Below are 19,127 nucleotides of genomic sequence, written 5' to 3'. Positions count from 1 at the left end.
TAAGCTAATATTGCCATAAAATGTCATAAAACTCAGTTTACTAAGAAACTAAATTTTGAGAATTTGCAAAATTAATACTAGAAGAGACCATTTTATCCCAAGGCAATCTTATAATGAAAAGTCTCACATCACCATGATTCTGCCTTTCAAATTATAAGCACTAACTTACATTTCTTAAATACTCCTAAAAGCACTTCTCGTACAGAAATGGCTTTCAAAGCTCACTTTACCTTTGACTTCCTTTTTCAAGGCACAGTGCTCCACACAGAGCTACAATTGCAGCTTGCCCATGCTGTTAATCCATGTTATTCTAAAATTTTCTTTAGGCATTTCAAAACCATGAAGCTAGTTGTCACTACCATTTTTCTATAATGCTTGGTAAATAGGAGGACAGAATGACAGAGGAACTAGGTGCTCAATCTGTATCCTTCAGCTCAACTGTTTTCTCTTCAACTTTTCACTTTCAGGTTAACACAACAATACTTTTCAACTGTTCTCTTTCCACTTTTCCTTTAAGAAGGAACAAGGAGGAGGGAGAAGGGAGACGGAAGAGGAAACAGGACAAGAGAAAGGAAAAGAATACCCAAACAACTTACATCAAACCAGTTATTTCCCAACAAACAAAATCCACTGGATAACTTAGAATTTCCATATAGTATTAGTCAGTTTTTCTTATATTTCAAAAACTTGATTTTGCAAAAAAATATTTTTAATTAGATCAAATTTTAAAAATACACAATTATCGAATTGGTTACTTGAAAGTATACTAAATGGACACACTAAAACATATACACCGATAAACATATCAAGTCATCAACTTCTGGGGGGAAAAAATCTATACAAAAAAAGAAAGTAAAGAAGACCACTGGAAGAAACACACTTCACAATGGCATTCTTCTTTCATTAGCCGGAAAAATGTTACCTCAAACTTTCTGTATGACACATCAAACTACTATAATAAAATCACTATTTCCAATAATTTTAACACTGCAGAACACAATCATAAATCTTTGCATATCTACTAAATGATTGACAAACACTATTTTTAATTCCTCTAAGTCATTTACAATAAGCTACTTTTAAAAATAGCAACTTTGTTTATCAGCCCATGTTTCAGACAGACTGGCCACAATATTTGATTTCTTAAGTTCTATGTATATGATTAGCTACAGAAACCAATAGTTACACTCAATAATTGTAAAAGAAATGAACTGCACGGAATTTGCTAATATGATCGGAAATATTGTTATCATTTGTAACAAACTGAGTTGAACACATGTATCAAAAAGTATTTAAGAACCAGACACACACCTTTCCTACCAGCACATGAGAAGTAGAGGTAGGTGGATCTCTATGAGTTCAAGGCCAGCCTGGTCTTCAAAGCAAGTTCAGGACAGCCAGGGCTGTTACACAGAGAAACCCTTTCTCACCCGCCCCCAAAAAGGTATTTAATACTTACTTTCAGCATTGGACAAAGTGCAGGGATTACAGTCAACCAGAGCTAACTGAAAATGCTGCAAACAAGAGGAAAGTAAGAAAGCCAATGCATTAAAATTTTAGAGTCATATCAATGGATCTTATGTCAAATCTAACAAAATACTGAAACTATATTCCACAAATAAAATATACTAACCAGTGAGTAAAAAGTACTTTAAACATTTACTGCTCGTAACTGAGATATATTTATTGTTTGTTGGGTTATTTTCTTGAAGCAGGTTGGAAGAGAGAATTTAAAGAATTGATCTTATCAAGTTAGCCTATGTATCTTTTTATTTATGAAAAAGCTTTAGATTAAGTATTCAAGTAAATAGGAAGTGTTACAAAGCAATTTAAAAATACTGTATCTTTTTATGAATTTATTTTTGAAAACAATTCTGGGGATCAAATCTAAGGTCTCTTATGATCCAGGCAAGCATCCAATCCACTGAGTTCTGTCTCTAGTTCTGCATCATTATTTTTAAGAACTTAAAGTCAAAGTTTAATAGTACTGCCAAGCCACTTTATATCGCAAAGTGAAACTTAAACTTTTGAAAGCAAAAATTTCCTTATGAGAACTGTCACGAAGGGCAAAACTATCTGCTTTCAATATTCTTCAATAATGATTATACTAAGTACCTCATAATTAGCCTGTATTTATTTATAAAATATAATTGTCCTTTTAAAATGCATTTATATAATTTGCTTAATTCTTCAAACAATATTAAGTATTAATTTGGCAGTATTATACTGCCTTCCTACAAGCATACATTAAAAATACATGTCAGCGTCAACATTTAACACGTCTTAAAATGCAAAAACACTTGGTGACATCTGACACCTAGTTGAGCAACATGAAATTGAGCATACAGAAAAATTTTAAAGGTAAAGAAGCATTATAGAATTTATATAAAATTTAAGTCAAATTAACAAGATAATCAAATCTCTTTGAATAGTTCCAAAAAGTCTCATGTCATATATTTTTTCTAATTTTCCAGGCTGCTACAAAGCTTCAGCATTAAAATTAATAAACAATCATAGTATACACCATTTATACTCAACTTTAATAAGCTTATCTCTACTTATAATTTAACTATCTAACAACATGTAAGTAACAAAACTGCACTTGGTGAATTTAACCCCTCAACTAAAAAGAATAAACTGTCAGTTATTCAACATTATATGGAAAAGAATGTTTAAAAAGTACCATTTGGTAAGAATAGCTATTGTATATGCAATCACAAATGTCTGCTACATAGATACAAAAATCAAGCTAGCCTCTACATTTGTAGCTTTCCTAAACCTTAAGACTCACAGTAACATTTAAATGGCTAAACTAAAATAGAACTACAAACACTAAATCTTAAATGCTTAATCTACTTAAAATTTTTTATTGAAAGCCTGCAATGCCCTAAGGACATATACACACTATGGGCACAGCAGTTAACAAAATAAAGGTGAAAAAATTTTATGCCACACTTGACTGAGTTTTTTTCTAAAGAGGAAAAAGAAAAATATAAAACTCAACATCTGATACTTCAAAGAGTGCTTATACTTTCCTATGGTCTATCAAACAGATTGCATGTCTTCAAACATCCTTTTAGTATGCCATCACAGCAATAGAAAACAGTCTATTTTAAGGTACATAAGTAGTATGAAAGCAAGGCAGGCTTTCCTCTAGACAGAAAGAGCAGCATGACAATCGCACTTTTCAGGCTGTACTACATTTCTAAGTCTGTTCTAACCTGTAAATAGAAATTCATATTTGACAGAAGGCAGCCCTTTCCTTACTAAGGCAACAAAGGAAACAGCCTGGAAGAAGACAGTTTTACTGATCTCACTGAAACGCTAAAAGGATGATCATCTATCAGCATTCAACATCCTTCAGAGACAACTGGCAAGAATCATTTTGGTGATGTATTTATATAATTATCAAAAATATTAAAAGTAACAATCAAACCACTGGTGTCCCAGTTCAAATCTACATTTCCAAAGAGAAAAGATGAAGGAAAATTGAGCAAAAGAATAGAAAATGGAAGATCTTATGATATAATTACTGTTTATAATTTAGTAACTTGATTTATAATTGAAGGCTGAAACCTATATTATCATAATTATACATGAAACAAAATTTTAAATTTCTCTTTAAAAGGCTTCATTTCTAGCTTTAGAGTTTGTCAAGTCACAATCCTATGGACAAGCGATGATTTCTTTCCCCCTCACTAGTTACTTGTAAATTAATTGAGCAATATTTGGATTCTAAGAACAATCCAGGATGTTTTGATAGAAGAAGTGTTGGAGGTATCGCCATTCAAACTAGATAGAAAGCAATCTGCACATGGTTCGAATATACCACATTAGTGTTAAATACTATTAGTCTAATGTTTGTACATGTGTGCTTGTCCCTATAAACCATTATCTATGTTCAGTGAAGACAGATGCAGTCTTTTAAGGGTTACATGTTAGGGAAAGACATGGTGGTGCATGCCTTTAATCCCAACCTTCAGAAGAGGCAGAGGCAGAGGCAGGGAGATCTCTGTGTGTCCCAGACCAGCCGGGTCTACAAAGTGAGTTCCAGGACAGCCAGGCCTACACAGAGACCTTTCTTGAAAAAGAGTTACTTGCATGTTATCACAACTACTTGCCTTTTATTCTATACCAGGTACTCTACTGTGGTAAAAACACTAAATATAATGGTCACTGAAGTTATGTGCTAGAAGATTTTTATTTTGTTTCATTTTAATTTTAACTTGTTAAGGGAATACAGAGAACAGACTGTAACAGGACCTATACTTGCCTCCCAAAAAAGATGATTAAAATAGGAAAAGAAATATTTTTAGAGTGAAGAAGTTATTTTTATAGGGCTCTTTAAAAAAGCTTTTTTTTTGTATTACCTGAGACAAAGAAAGGTATGCAGGATGGATGCTGTTGCAAATCAAAATTTCATTGTTATAGACTTCTAAAAGTATAACTTAAATTTAAAATTTTTGATCTAAAACAAGAGAAATATATAGGCTAAACGGATAACTTAAAATTTTGATCTCTGAAATTGGTTGTAGAAGGTCACATCAGACATTCTTGACTAAACTGATCTAACATTCCCTTAAAGTCTTTAAACTTAGCTCATCTCAATCTTTTTAAATACAGTTATTGTGACTGCTGAAGGAGAGAATACTGCACATTAAAGACTTCCTAATAGCTACCAGATCCCGACTATGTTCACTGAAAAAAAAAGGGTGTTCTTTAAATGATGCCAGTCTGGTTGCTTTAGAAAGTTTCTCTAACAAAAAACAAAGACAAAATACATTCTAAACTACTAATATTCAAATTCTATTTCTAGTTAGTTTTTCTGGCTCTGGGCTTTGGCCTATACCATCTGATATCCCTTGCTTAACTCTAAATTCAGTATACTCAACTCACTTATCTCCATTTTCATTTCACAAATTCAAACCGGCTATAACTTTATCACTTATTTTAGTCAACAAAGTAATTGTAGTAATTTGTATGTAAAATATCCTCCACAGGCTCACGTATTTGAATGCTTGGCCCTCAGCAGGGCAGCACTGTTTGGGAAAGCTGTGGAATCTGTACCCTGTCCACTCTGCCACCTCAGGTTTCTTTCCTCATGTCTTCTATCAACTCAAACTGTAAACCAAACTAAGTTTTTCCTCCCCTGAATTGCTCCTAGTCTTATATTTGATCATAACTCCACCTACCCGTCCATTGTCTCTGAGAGCCCATTGGTCTGTCCTTCTGCTCTTCTTACTCAGGCTTTCCCCGTGTAACTAAACATTCATTCCATTTAGTCTCCCAAATCTTCATTGTTACCAAATTTTGCAACTATAGAAGTGACTCATTAAAATTTTTAATAGCTGGGAGGTAGCGGTGCACACCTCTAATCCCAGCATTGGCAGGCAGAGGCAGGCAGATCTCTGAGTTTGAGGCCAGCCTGGTTTACAGAACAAGTTCCAGGACAGCCAAGGCTACATAAAGAAATCCTTCCCTAGAACTGCCTCATGCCAACCCCCCACCCCCCGCAAAACTAGGTCCAGTATGTGTCCAATATATATGAACAAATTATCAGAATGAGGCAACTCATTTTTCAAATTATTTTCAGAGTGAATAACTGTAGTTATATCAAAATAAAGCTGGTATGCACACATTAATATGTATGGTAAAATGTTATTTTCAAACAGCCTTCTTCAAGTAAAAATTAGATATACCGAATGCTTCATAGAGTTGTAGTTGAATTCCAAATATAACTACAAATTTAAGTCATTATGAGTAAATGCTAGTCATCACTTTTTAACTACAAACAAGTTGTGCTCTTAAAACTTCTAAGAAAGGAAACCGCAATGTATGAGACTAACTCCCCTGTATAGGGCATATATACAAGCAGTTAGGAATACTTCAAACATGCATTTCAAAGATACTAAATACTAAATATCTCCGGCATTTTTATTACTTTCTATATGGGGAACACATACTCAAACTAACAGAAGTAAATGTCAAATATAGAAACAAAACTTGACAGGTAGAATAAAGTAGGGAAATATAACTATTAAATGGTCACATAAATCAATTGATCTATTACCAGGTAAAGTACAAATTGACAAGTAGTAGAAAAAAGAATGAACAAAGAAAAGATTCACAAGTGAAGAAAAATATATAGAAAGCATGCCACCATGTCAAAAGGTTCAGTTCTATCCAACTGAAAACAGGGTTCCACTGCCAGTGACAATTCAGGAAAGTTTAAACCATAAGAAATGAAGTGGCTTCCAATTTCCATAATCAGAACTCAAATTACTGCTGACCAGAAAAGGCCAAGCAAAAAAAAGTAAAGAACCAATAATTATTTCTGAAGAAAGAAATACATAATGCAACCAAAAGTAGGAAAAACTACTAAAAATTCTACCAGAATAAGGTTCTAATGTTTTAAATATGCTTAAATACACAAAAGAAACAAATATTAAGTTTCATTTCACAGAACTTAATATGTGGTAATGAATACAACTTTATTTGTAGATCTCATTCTTAGTGATATTGCTACCAATAATAGAGACTAGAGTATGAAGTTCATTAAATAAAAAGTTCAAAAATACAATAAACTTGCCTTCCTAACTGTTTCTATTTGTCACAATCACTTCAAAAAATTAGCAAATATGGATTCTATGACATACCAATACTATGAAGGATCCTTTAGAGAAGAATGTCCTCCCAGCACCTTGCTACAGGCCAAATACAACACTAAGTCTTACGTTTTGAAGCTTCCAACACATTTTTCTAAACTACAGGAGGACATGGGGAACTTTCCAATCACCGTTTCAAAGGGTAAATCACATGGGTGAGCTAATCTCTCTCAATCCACTCTAAGACTAGAACTTTCAAATTGTCAAAAGAGGTAAGACATGAACACATCAGGTATGAGGAAGTGATATTAATTGTCATTGTCCGCAGACATCTGAAATAACAAAAAATGTAATACTATGTATAAAAGCTAATATTTGCCTTTTAAAAAGGCAATTGCAAAGTAGCCCATGCTCTCTAGTAGCTTAGGAAAATTTGATTAAATCTTATGTAGGATATAAGATCAAATCAGACAATCAGAAATGAAATTGTTCCCAGTAAGGAAAAAGAATGTGAATTGCTATTTGCATAAAAGACGACAAAGTAGTGTACTTAGGCATTCAGAAAAATGAGGTTTTTTTTTTAAGACAACAAAACAAATTTCTGTCCTAATTCTTTTGAGTCTACATTATCATTAGGCATTTTAATGCTTTATAGCCTCTTCCACTTTCATTATCTCATCCTTAAAGACATACCAGTATCTGGTAAAGTGCCAGATTTTATTAAAAAAAAAAAAAAAAGTTGAGTTTTAGTTCAGCCTGTTTTAATTCTTATTGCATGCCTTTCATGATTCATTATCTTCAAATATTAAATTATAAAAAGACATTAGCAACAACCCATACTGGGTTTTTTTTAAGGCTGGGAAAGTTCCTTTAAACTTTAAAAAAATAAAAAATTTTTTAAAAAGCCCAAATGAGCCAGTGATCAGTGGGTAAAGATCAATAACGTGACTTAAATCCCAGGGACCACATAGTGAAAGGAGAGAACCAACCACTACAAGTTGTCCTCTGACCCACAAAACAAATAAATTAGATTATAAAGACAAGCAGATGATCAACAATGTTCTTTTGGGCAGTAAGATTTATTTTCTTGGGGGGGGCGGCCCCACAGTGAGCATGTATGCACAGGTACACACTGAGGATAGAAGAGGGTGTTGGATCTAGATAGAAGAGGGAAGATGGACTTATAGGTAGTTGTGAGCCACCTAACATAGGTGCTAGGACCTAAATTCAGGTCCTCTGGAAGAACAGGAAGTGCTCTTAAGCACTAAGCCAACTCTCCAGCCCCAAAAGCACTTGATGTGTGTTAATACTATTAAATATGTAAGCATTAGAATGTCTCCATTTTCCTCATTACATTAAACAGATACACTTGCATTAACTGAATGAAGAACATGGATCTTACTTCCATTTATTACTTTCAAATAAGATACAATTTTAATAGCACAGTAGGATGCAGAAATGAGGGGCAGTATGGAGACTATATGTCAGAATACATATACCTTGAGAAGCAGCAATTGCACACTGCTTTACAAATATAATAAGGTCATTATCATTAACAGCATTAAAAAGTAATAAAATCATGCCCTAAATTTACTGAACTAGGTTGAAACTGCAGTGAAGTCCAATTGGGGAAGGGTATTATCTGATATAGGAAAGAACAAACAAACAGCCTTATCACCTTGAAATGAAGGTAATAGTTCATTCAGGTAATCATAGTAAAACAGTTTACTAATTAAAAAATGTTGCGTCCATTACAAACTAAACACAAGAAATATTTACTGGCCAATTTAATGGAAAAAAAATAATGCCATGTGATTGAAAAATAAGGTCACTGAGGATGGGTAGACTTGAGAAACAATTAAAATAAAACAGACACACAAAAAACCCAAATATACATATACAACCAATGAAGCTATGGTAGGACACACATATCATAGGACTTAGGAGTAGGGAGGCAGAAAAATCAAGAACTCAGGGCTAGAGGCTAGAGAGACGGCTGAGTGGTTAAGAGCACAGGTTACAGTACAGGCCAGGCATGGTAGCACATGCCTTAAATCCCAGCACTTAGGAGGCAGAGGCAGTTGGATCTCTGAATTCAAGGCAAGCCTGGTCTACATAGTTAATTCCTGGACAGCCAAGGCTACACAGAGAAACCCTATCTCAAAAATCAAACTGATTAAAAAGGGGGAAAAAAAGAAAAACAAAAAAAAGAGCACTGGCTACTGTGCTCAGAGGACCTAGGTTTGATTAACTGCACCTACACAGAGTCTCACAAACTTCTATAACTCTAGTCCATTGAGATCTGATGCCCTCTTCTGCCCTCCTCAGGCACAAGGCAACAGTAGTATACATGCCAACAAAACACTCATACACATAAAATAAATAAAATTTAATTAAAAGAAAAAAAGAGTTCAAGACTAATTTCTTCTAGGTTCAAAGCTGGTCTGGGTTACCTGAGATCCTATTTTAAAACAATAAAACAAAATAACCACCTACCATACCCAAATCAAAAGAAAAGCAAAACTGTACTAAAAAGTAAAAAGCAAAGTAAACTAAGAACTAAAGCTGGACATGGCAGACACCTGTGAATTCTAGCAGTACGGCTGAGACAGGAAGACAGCAAGCTCTAGATCAGCTCAAGCTAATAAGGAGATTCTACCGCACACTTCTTTAGAACTGGGGGGAAAATGCTATTTATGAGATACAGAATGATTAATTATGTATACATAAATAAATACTCCCACCTTTATAACAATTTTGTGAGGTAGACATGATTATTCTGGCTCAGTAGTAGACATAGAAAGAATCAGAAATTAGTAATTTTATTAAAATTACAAAATTAGTTACAAGATATGTGGCCAGATAAAATTGCTGCTAGAGTGGTTTACACAGTACCAAAATAGAACAAATCTGTTTTAGAGATGTATTTTGATAAAAACATTAGGAAATACTGACTGAAACAAGCCAGGAGGCTCTGGAATGCATTTCATATATAGATAAAAGGAATCTAGTAAGAAATTATTTTTATATAAATGTTTTTTCATGTAAAAAGTATTACACAACATACAATCTCTCTTCAGTAAGAAGTCAAGAAATAAGGTAGAGAAGATCTGATCTGGAGCTGAAGTAATAGCTCAGTCATCATAAATGTTCATTACACAATCATGAAGGCTAGAGTTTTGATTGTCACCACTCATGTAACAAGCAGGGTAGTTCTGTGAATGTCTAACTCCAGCTGTGAAGGGGTCAGAGAAAGGAGAATTCTAGGGTTTGCTGGCTTCCAGAATAGCTGAGAAGCCATGAGCCCTAAGCTTAGGAAGAGACCTTATCTCAAAGAAGTGGAAAATGACAGAGGAAAACATCCTCTTTTGGCCAAGCGTGCATATACATATACATATATTTCCACAAACACAAAAAATATTTCTTTAAGATCTGATCTGTAACAGAAGGAATATTCACATTGCCCTCACTACTGAAATATTCTTTTTATAACCTCTTCATCCCTCTATTATATAGGAATAGTATATTTAGGGACTTGAATCGTGCACAAACACTGAGCATAACTGTTCTAAGAATGACATCTTCTTTGATAAACAATTAGGAATAGCCATGTGGTCTATTTCTAGCTAATGAGATGAAAGGTCAACTTCTGAAAAGACTAACAGGAAAACAGGATCATTCTCCTGAATAAACGGATGATGATCACTACATACTGAGCATTACTAATAAATGACACCATTACACTAGGCACATAAGCCACTGCTGGCAATGTTTTTCTATATGAAACATGTAAAAGGAAGCCATTCACTTGTATCGTACTCAACAACACAGCCATACAGTCTTCTAGTTACTGGCCAGCTTAGCTCATTATTCTATTGCAGTATATAACAAAACAAAACAAAACAACAACATTGAATCAAAAGGAAATCACCTTTGATGAAACTTTGGATCCATTTACTCAACTAATCCTGAAGGCTTAACTTCACAGATGAGCTACTTAATTTAATTAAATGTATTTATATTTGTGTCTTCACACATGCTTTGAAGTCAGAAGACAACCTGCATAGGTCTGTTCTCTCCTTCTGACATGTGGGCCCTTGGGAACTAACTCAAGTCTCCAGGCTCAATGCAGGATCTTTTACCTGCTGACACTATAGCCTAAAAAGCATCTATTCCAACATATTGTGCTACAAAAAGGTGTAATGTGATAGAAGAGTCATGAGATGACTCTTATCCAGATGAAGGAAAAATACTAGTCAAAAAACTAGAGGCAGCCTAAAGGGGAAGTGAATATAGCCATCCTTTTGATTTCCACCTCAACTCACTGAACGCTAAGCACTTACAATATACTAAAATAGCTGCTCTTAGAGAAAGAAATACTTAAAGCTAAAAATTTTCCATATAATAGACAATGAATATATAACTTAGGGAACACAAATGTCTTAATAATTAGAGAAAAATGAGTATCAGCTCAAGATAAAAAAAAATTAAATAAAATCCTTGACACTGTAGAAGAAAAATACTTATCAAGAGCTATTAAAATCACTCATTCACAAAAAATGAAATAAATATCTGGAAGCTATTTATCATTTTAAACAGGTAACAAAAAGCCCTCCCTAAAAAGAAGGCTGCCCTTAATTAGAGTATTTTTGGTAAGAGCAACATAATCAAGATTCCTTAGCCTTTGCCATAACCCTGAAAAACTATACAGGAATGTTTGATTGCATATAAATGACCCAGGAATACTTCCAGTTAGCTATGGAACAATGTCCTCCCTGATTAATAGTGTTGCCTTCTTGAAAACAAACTTTTATCCATACAATTACTAAAGTTATTGTTGTACTACTATCCAGGTATAGCTACATTCCATAATTTGGGATACAACTAATTATCACCTCAATACACACCCTGAATACTTTGTTAAACTGCTACCAACCCTTTTGCAACTCAAGAGGGATGTTTTAACAATATCATGAAACACTTAACTCAGTTTATTTTGTATATTAAAGCAATAAGAGTCTTTGGTAACTAATCAAACTGACTATCCAGAAGGAACTTTAAAGTACATAAGGTGGCACATCTAAATTTATTTCCCACTTTAGAATCAATGACAAAACACAGCATATTTTAAGAAAATAACACTAAGCTAAGGAAAACTGTAAATTCTAGGTATTATATCTTCCACACTACTTAAGGTATGCTGGAATCAATTTCTCTACTGCACTTACCTTCAACTACTGTGGTCTAAATTTTTTACAGTCTATTTGTTGTGGTTACATAACTAATGTTCTTGGTTGCATGGATCTCATCAGCATTTTTCCTTGTAAAGTCATGAATGGTTGGAGAAAAAGTATTTGTATAATTTTCTACTTTAAAAATTTAGAACAATTAGGAACACTCACAAATAGTTCAAGAAAAAAAATAAAATCTTTGAGTTATTTATTACTGAGTTCAAATAACAAGGCTAATGTGAAGTCATTCTTTATCTCCTTTGTCTTCCCTTCCCACAACCTTTTAAGCATGATAGTACACAACAAAACTCAGCAGTCATTACAGTCTAAGTTCATGAACTATAAGCTTGTCCCTAAAACTTGTAACCTTTTCCTTCATTTTTGGGGGGGGGGGGGGGGGGAACGTCATACAGGGAAGTGCTGTTTTTATAAAAAGCCTAGTAATGATGGAAAAGAAGGCAGAAGAAATTCAATGTAAACTGATTGTAAACTGAAAAATTGGGGGAAAACGTTGAAGGTCCACTTGTAGAAAGATATTTAACAAACAATATATTATATTTCCCTAACAATACTTATACTCACAAACCAGCAGTCCATATGCCTTGAAAATATTCTTTTTCTTATTTAAGTATAAGATATGTCCTGCTGGTTGAAGTGGATAAATCTATGTAGTTAAAAAAAAAAACAAAAAACAAAACAGGCCACAGATGCAACATCAAGTAGCTGTCTATGGCATCTATTGTAGCCAATCACTTCTCCATGGAACTTTTCAGATGCTCCTACATCCTTTCCTGACAGACCTTAAGACAACTTAAAATGAAAGTTTAATGTCATGATAGTTACCACCCAGCTCTCAATATCAAAACAACTTTGTATTCTGAAACCCAATCTTTCTTCCAGTTCATAGTTGATGAACAGCTCCTTCATCTAAATAAATTTTCAAATTTGGTTTGAAAGTGCCAATATTAAGTCCCAACATTTCTCAATGCTCTAATACTTAACAGCAACAACAATCAGAGAAATAAAACATTGTATCTTGAAAAAACCCAATAACCTACCTTTAAACTAGACTCATAGTCTGTGTTCACTTTGAACATAAGCCCAAGTCGTAAATGAATTTCCTTGGCTCGACAAAAGCTGGGGTCAACATAAAGCACCTCCTGAAATGCTTTAATAGCCCTGAAAGAATATAGACATAAGATATCTTAACTTTTTAACACGTGCATGCATTTCTGCTTGGTAGTACAGTAAAGTTTGTTTTATGCAAAGCTATTTTAAATGTCAGATTTTAAAAGTAATGTAAATAATGGATATTAAAAAACAATAAAGGAGCACTTAAGCCTTTTATATAATTAAATGTATATGGTCCAATTTCATATAAAAGGGGAAGATTAAATTTGTTCCACATTATTCAAACAAACAATATTTCATGGTTTAATGAAATTCTTTGTAAATAAGTAGTTTCATTGCTTCTGGAGTTTCTTGGAAGAGGTAGAGAAGATCACGTAGGAAGGTTTGACTTTAAAGAAAGAGAGGGAACAATGAGGGATTAATCCTATTTCTAGTCTATTATAAAATAAACCTTTTTAAAACTGTGGTTTGCTTTCCATGTTTCGGTGTTAAATCCACCTGCACTTTATCTTTTATACTGCATTAGTGAGGAGTCATTTTTCACTTCTACAGTAATATCCAAAAACCCCCCACATTACCTATAGAAAAGATCATTTTTACCTGAAAGCTCCACAGAAATGCTGACATTCATGGGGACCTATTTCTAAAGTTTGTTATTATAGTTAACTGGTCTGTCATTCTCTTTTCCTCAAATTCTTATTGTGTAATTTTTTTTAAAGGTGTCATTTCGAGTAGAACAAAATCAGGGAAGAGGTCCTTTTTACAGAATGTTCTCATATGCTGTTATTGCTTAACTTGATCATGTTAGTGTCCCACCTTCTCAAAAGGCGTATTAAATAATGACAGAATGTTTTCAAATTTAAAAGTTGTAAATCTACTGACACGGGGTTTAGTTCAGATGACAGTGTGCTCACGTAGCATGCATGAACCCCAAGTTTGACCTTCAGCACCGTATAAAACCAGCATGATGATACATGGCTGTAAATCTAGTACTCAGAAGGTAGGAATGTTAGGAAGATAATGAGATTGGGGTCAGCCTGTCTCCAAAATAAAGGTGTCATACATATTCATATAATTACATAGCAGGGAACAGCAAAATAGAATAACAAAAATTATCTACTGAAATTGCTGGGTAGTAGTTAAATCCTTCTATTGGTTTACAACTTCTCCCAAATACAATAGCATATATTCTTTGCAAGGCTTTTTAAGAGCACCAGTCCTATTAAAGGTGGTGGTTTTGAATCTTTCCAAACTAAGTTAATTTTTGTACAAAATATTATACTACAAAATACTTCAAGTCTTAATGTCTTTATTCTGATGGCTCATACCTTATCTATTATTTTTAAATGAATAACTATTTATATACAAGTTTGTTTATAATGTTAAAGAGTTCTACCAGGCAGTTTGTTTAGCAGGAGGAACACAGGTTTGATATTAGGCCTTACAACTCTTTATGACAATACTTGACTTTCTTCCTGAAAAAAAAAAAATGGCACTCATCTGTTAGATGAGTTTTATTAAGTGGGTTAGAAATATATAATACAAGAGAAAGGTCCAATGACTAACAGAAAAGAATTGGAGCACAAATTAAAATTCTTATTCAAAATGTGTCAATCAATGCAAGCACGATGAGAGGAAGACAGTCTATGTCTATGGGTATCAAGCATCAAGAAGGTTAGAAAGAGCGACTGAGAGCTCAATGGAATAATGTTAATAAGGCTCTGGGCTAAGATCTAGCAGTAACCCTTTACTCCTCACAATAACAGACCAGGAAGAGAACGTTTACCAACAGATGATGCTAATTTTAACACATATGATATGGTATACCTGAGAAATAGTATGCAGAAAAGTATTCAGAAGCTTCTAGGGCTCTAGGGTGGCGGTAATGTTTACTTCTTCACCCAAGTGATGGTTATATTAATGTTTATTGCTTTACTACGTGCTGCAATATGTATTTTTTATTTATATCTTTTAAAGTGTGCTTGTACTAACAAAAATCATGGCCAAGGACTAGATGAGTTGCAAGAGTGTTTGCCTGGCATGAAGAAACTCTAGGCTCCAGCGCAGCAATGAAGCAGGTGTTGGGGCAGGTGGACAATCTCAATACTGAGGAAGGCAGGAGGATTTAATTTCAAGGTCATCCCTGGCTACCATGCCAGTAAACTCAAGGCCATCCTGTCTTAAAAAATATGAAAATCACTGGGCTGTAGTAACACACACACCTTCAATCCCAGCACGCGGGAAGCAGAGGCAGGTGGATCGCTGTGAGTTCGAGGCCAGCCTGGTGTATAAAGCGAGTCCAGGATAGCCAAGGCTACACAGAGAAACGCTGTCTCGGAAAAAGAAAAAATAATGACTAATGCTTCACAATGTCCTTATGATATGAGTCAGAAAAACTGCTAAGCAATATAGGTCCATGTGTGTCAATAAAAAGCGCAGTTAGGTCTGAGATACAGACATGAAACAAAAGTGGAAAGGTGGGGGGGGGGGGAGGTAGAGTGAAGTGTTTATGAGAAAAAACAATAAGTTTACATGACATTATTAACAACCCACTGGCAATTAAAGTCCCAGTTTTCCCTTAAACGTGGTGTTTGTGGATGTCTGCCTTCAAAACTGAAATCTTCTCTACTTGGTTCACGACATCACACATGCATAAAAAATAGTTGTATTTTAACAAGCTTTCTATGAGTAGGCAATTAGCATAGACTAAGAAACACTAAAAACACAATCGGCTTGGTCTATGTTCATTCTTTAAGGTCTAAAAGTGGCAAAGACAGACATGTATAAGCACACGTGCACAAACACACGCATAGCCAACATATATCCTAATCATCAAGTTCTTCTTGGTGCTATGTTATAGAAACACCTTTCAGAATATCATTTCTAGACTATTGATAAAAATGCCTTAAAAGGTATGTGTTCTGGCTTACACCTATTTCCTCAAATAGGTAGGTCTTGTAATCACCTAGTAACTAATAACTTTTTTCTGTGTGTATGGATTTTTCAAGATAGGGTTTCTCTGTGTAGCCCCAGCTATTCTGAAATCACTCTGTAGACCAGGCTGACCTCGAACTCACAGAGATCCTCCTGCCTCTGCCTCCTCGAGTGCTGGGATTAAAGGCGTGCCCGCTCCTGGTGAACACTAATAACTTAATAACCATATCTTTTTGTTACATTTAACACCTGTGGGCAGTTGCCAGCCAGCTCCATTTTCAGTTGGCTGTTGCTGTTCTTCCTCAGCTGTGAAACAGCTTACCTCAAAGTTTTCTTTATGCAAATATTGGTACTCTTGTCTTCACTGCTTCTTTTTTATCTATTTGTTTAAAGTATATGAGTGCCTTTTATCTGGAAGCCAGAAGAGGGCACCAAATCTCATAATAGATGGTTGTGAGCCACCATGTGGTTGCTGGGAATTGAACTCAAGACCTCGGGAAGAGCAGGTGGTTCTGAGCCATCTCTCCAGTCCCTTCCCTGCTTCTTTATATTATAGTCTCCTGATCTAGAATATCTTCATTCTTCAGCTTCCTTCTAAATCCACAATTATCACTCAGACTCATCATGAAAATTCAGTATCAAATATTCCTTGCTTGGTGTTAAATACAGTAATTAGGTCCAATATAAAATAAAATCTTTTTTTTACCCCTGTCTATGTCTCCAGTTTTCCTAAAGTTGTTCCTTTGGGTCTGCATCATTCTTTTCTCCTCTAAATTATCAATACGAAGAACAACAAAAATTAGATGTCAGTCGATGCTATGACTTGAAGATAAAAAATAGTTATTTGTTGGGAAGGAAGAACTCTGCATTTTCTGTACTGATCAGGACTCTTCATCTAACAAATAGTATGTTTATTTAAATATTCAAGTTTGGCCCGGAAGTGGTGGTGCACACGTGTAATCCCAGAGCTCAGGACACAGAGCCAGGTGGATCTCTGAGTTCGAGACGAGCCTCATCTACAAAGCAAGTCTAGGATAGCCAAAATAACACTGAGAAACCTTGTCTCGAAAAACTGAAAAGAATGAAATAAATAAATAAATATCCAAGTTTGGTTTTCTGTCTAAACTTTTACTAGTTTTTCTCTTGTGTGGCATTTCACTTTCTACATCTCAGGAAAATAGAACTGGGGCTAGAAGGTAGGAATACCACTAAAGACTACATTCAAATTTTGGTTATTATCTTACTACATTTCTATCTCTCCAAAATGCATGGAGCCAGAATATGGTCTCTTTAGCACAAACTAGATAACACCACTAACAAATATTTTATTCTATCAGAATTTTAAAGCATGATAAATGGCTACTAAAAAACTATATGAAATACTTCAATAGTGTAATACCTAGAAAGTTTCTTAATTTTCAAATATGCAAAGCATATGTTCCACAAAAAAAAATTAAAGGAACATATTGCTGTGTCTAGCATTGTTGCTATTTTGTTGATAGTCTAGAAACCAATTTTTATATAACCAGATTATTTCAATGGACTTTTCAGGTTAAAGAATTGTTTCATTTAACCATAAACCTAACTCCCCAATAACACTAATTCCTTAATTCCACAAAAACACACATTGCTACATATGCTTTAAAATAATGGTCTTTATAAACCGATTTCTAGAAAGTACTACAAAAGAGAAAGAGTGAGAGAGAAATGATAATTTAGATCTGTAATAAATAACACCAACAAAATGTCCCTACCACATTTTTTACACATTGGTAAAGAATATCCAAAACAAAACAAAAAACAAAAACAAACAAACAAACCAAAAAACTACTACCCAAACCTGAAGTTTCTTGGGCTATAATGCTATGTTCAAAGAGCTCTTTTAAGAACTGATGAAGGGTAAATGAACTACTTACATATTATGCAATACAAATTAAAAAAACAACAGTTTGGCTCCAAATTAGTAATAAAATACATATATACAATACACAAGTATTCCAATACATATACATTCAAAAATTTATGGGCTTTAAAAAAAAGAAAATTATAAAAATTTGATGAAATAATCGAAGAGCCAGGTAGGTAAGATTTTTCAAAGATGGAAAAAGAAAAACAAATCAAACAGAAAATGGCATGAACAAAGTACAGCGGTTTAAAAAAAAAAAAAAAAGCTTCCGGTCTCTTTAGGGAATGCTGAAAATGGTAGTTTGGCTAACACAAACAGTATACTTAGTCAAAAACTGGGCTAAAAGAATCATTTGAGGTTGAATTAGAAGGGACAAGAAATGTCTTAGAACACAAGGTACAGGCCTAACAATTGCTAGTCAATCACCCCTCCCCTTTCTCTAGACCTCTTTAGAATATCTTTGATTACTATTCCAGTAAGTTGGGCACATCTTCCTCTCCGTTACTGCAAGATTTAAATATTTACCCCTAATTGCCCTTCCAAATTCTTTCTAGCAATCTTTGTGTCACTGGTAAACTAAACATGGTCAAAACTGCCTTAGGTAAATTTGTTTTGTTTCCCTCCCAAAAATAGAAATATAAATTACTTAAACTCAGAATATGCTAACACCAACTGTTTATTGGTGATAAAATTTTGAACTAAGAACATGTTTGTGTAATAGCTCAAAACTATATGTTAAATACTACATTTTAAAATCAGACTCTATATCAGACAGCCTCAAGATTAACAGTATCAAAACTACTTTAAGTTTGTTTTTTTCCACTATTCTCTTTCATACTATCAGAAAGCTTTAAAACCATTGCTAAAACCACCATCTTTTTCCTAACTGCACTCAATGCAAAGATCATTAAGAACACACAGGACTGAGTGCTGTAGAAATGAATCGTAAAAAGCTGCATAGCAATTTGTTAACATTTGTCTTTTCAGGCTCATCTTTATCTTATTCTCCTAATCCCTTCTGATATCATCATACTTGTCAACTGCATTTGGAAATGTATATTCCAAAATCCTATGCATATAGCACAAAAGCCTGTCTGTATCTCTTACAGTTGCCCCAGTAAGACCATGCTAATATTGATTGATGGAAAGGATACTGGCAGAACAAGCTGATAGGGGTTTTAGGAAGATACACACTTAAGGGTAAGTACTGAAGTAACAATTCCTACTCCTTCAATTATACTTTTAAAAGAGTTAATTTTCCTCAGCTATCTTTTTCTGCCAGCCTCAACTTCTCTTCTCTCTTGATCCTCTCACTTGAGG

At 34.2% G+C, this 19,127-nt stretch overlaps 1 protein-coding gene across 9 annotated transcripts in view; it reads right to left on the bottom strand.

The window, feature by feature from the left end:
* KDM6A (lysine demethylase 6A) overlaps window positions 1–19,127 on the bottom strand; it is a 113,706-nt gene that overhangs the window by 52,100 nt on the left and 42,479 nt on the right. For all 9 annotated transcript variants that reach the window (XM_084791050.1, XM_084791051.1, XM_084791053.1 and 6 more), the window contains 2 exons: window positions 12,895–13,015; window positions 1,460–1,514 (listed from right to left, as the gene is read on the bottom strand). In XM_084791050.1, coding sequence (XP_084647176.1) covers window positions 1,460–1,514; window positions 12,895–13,015 — 176 coding nt within the window. The remainder of the gene's footprint in view (window positions 1–1,459; window positions 1,515–12,894; window positions 13,016–19,127) is intronic.

This window comes from Acomys minous (assembly GCF_964271855.1).
Source record: "Acomys minous genome assembly, chromosome: 7".
NCBI classification, from domain to species: domain Eukaryota; kingdom Metazoa; phylum Chordata; class Mammalia; order Rodentia; family Muridae; genus Acomys; species Acomys minous.
Note: the sequence above shows the minus strand (reverse complement) of the source record. Positions and strands in the feature narration are given on the sequence as shown.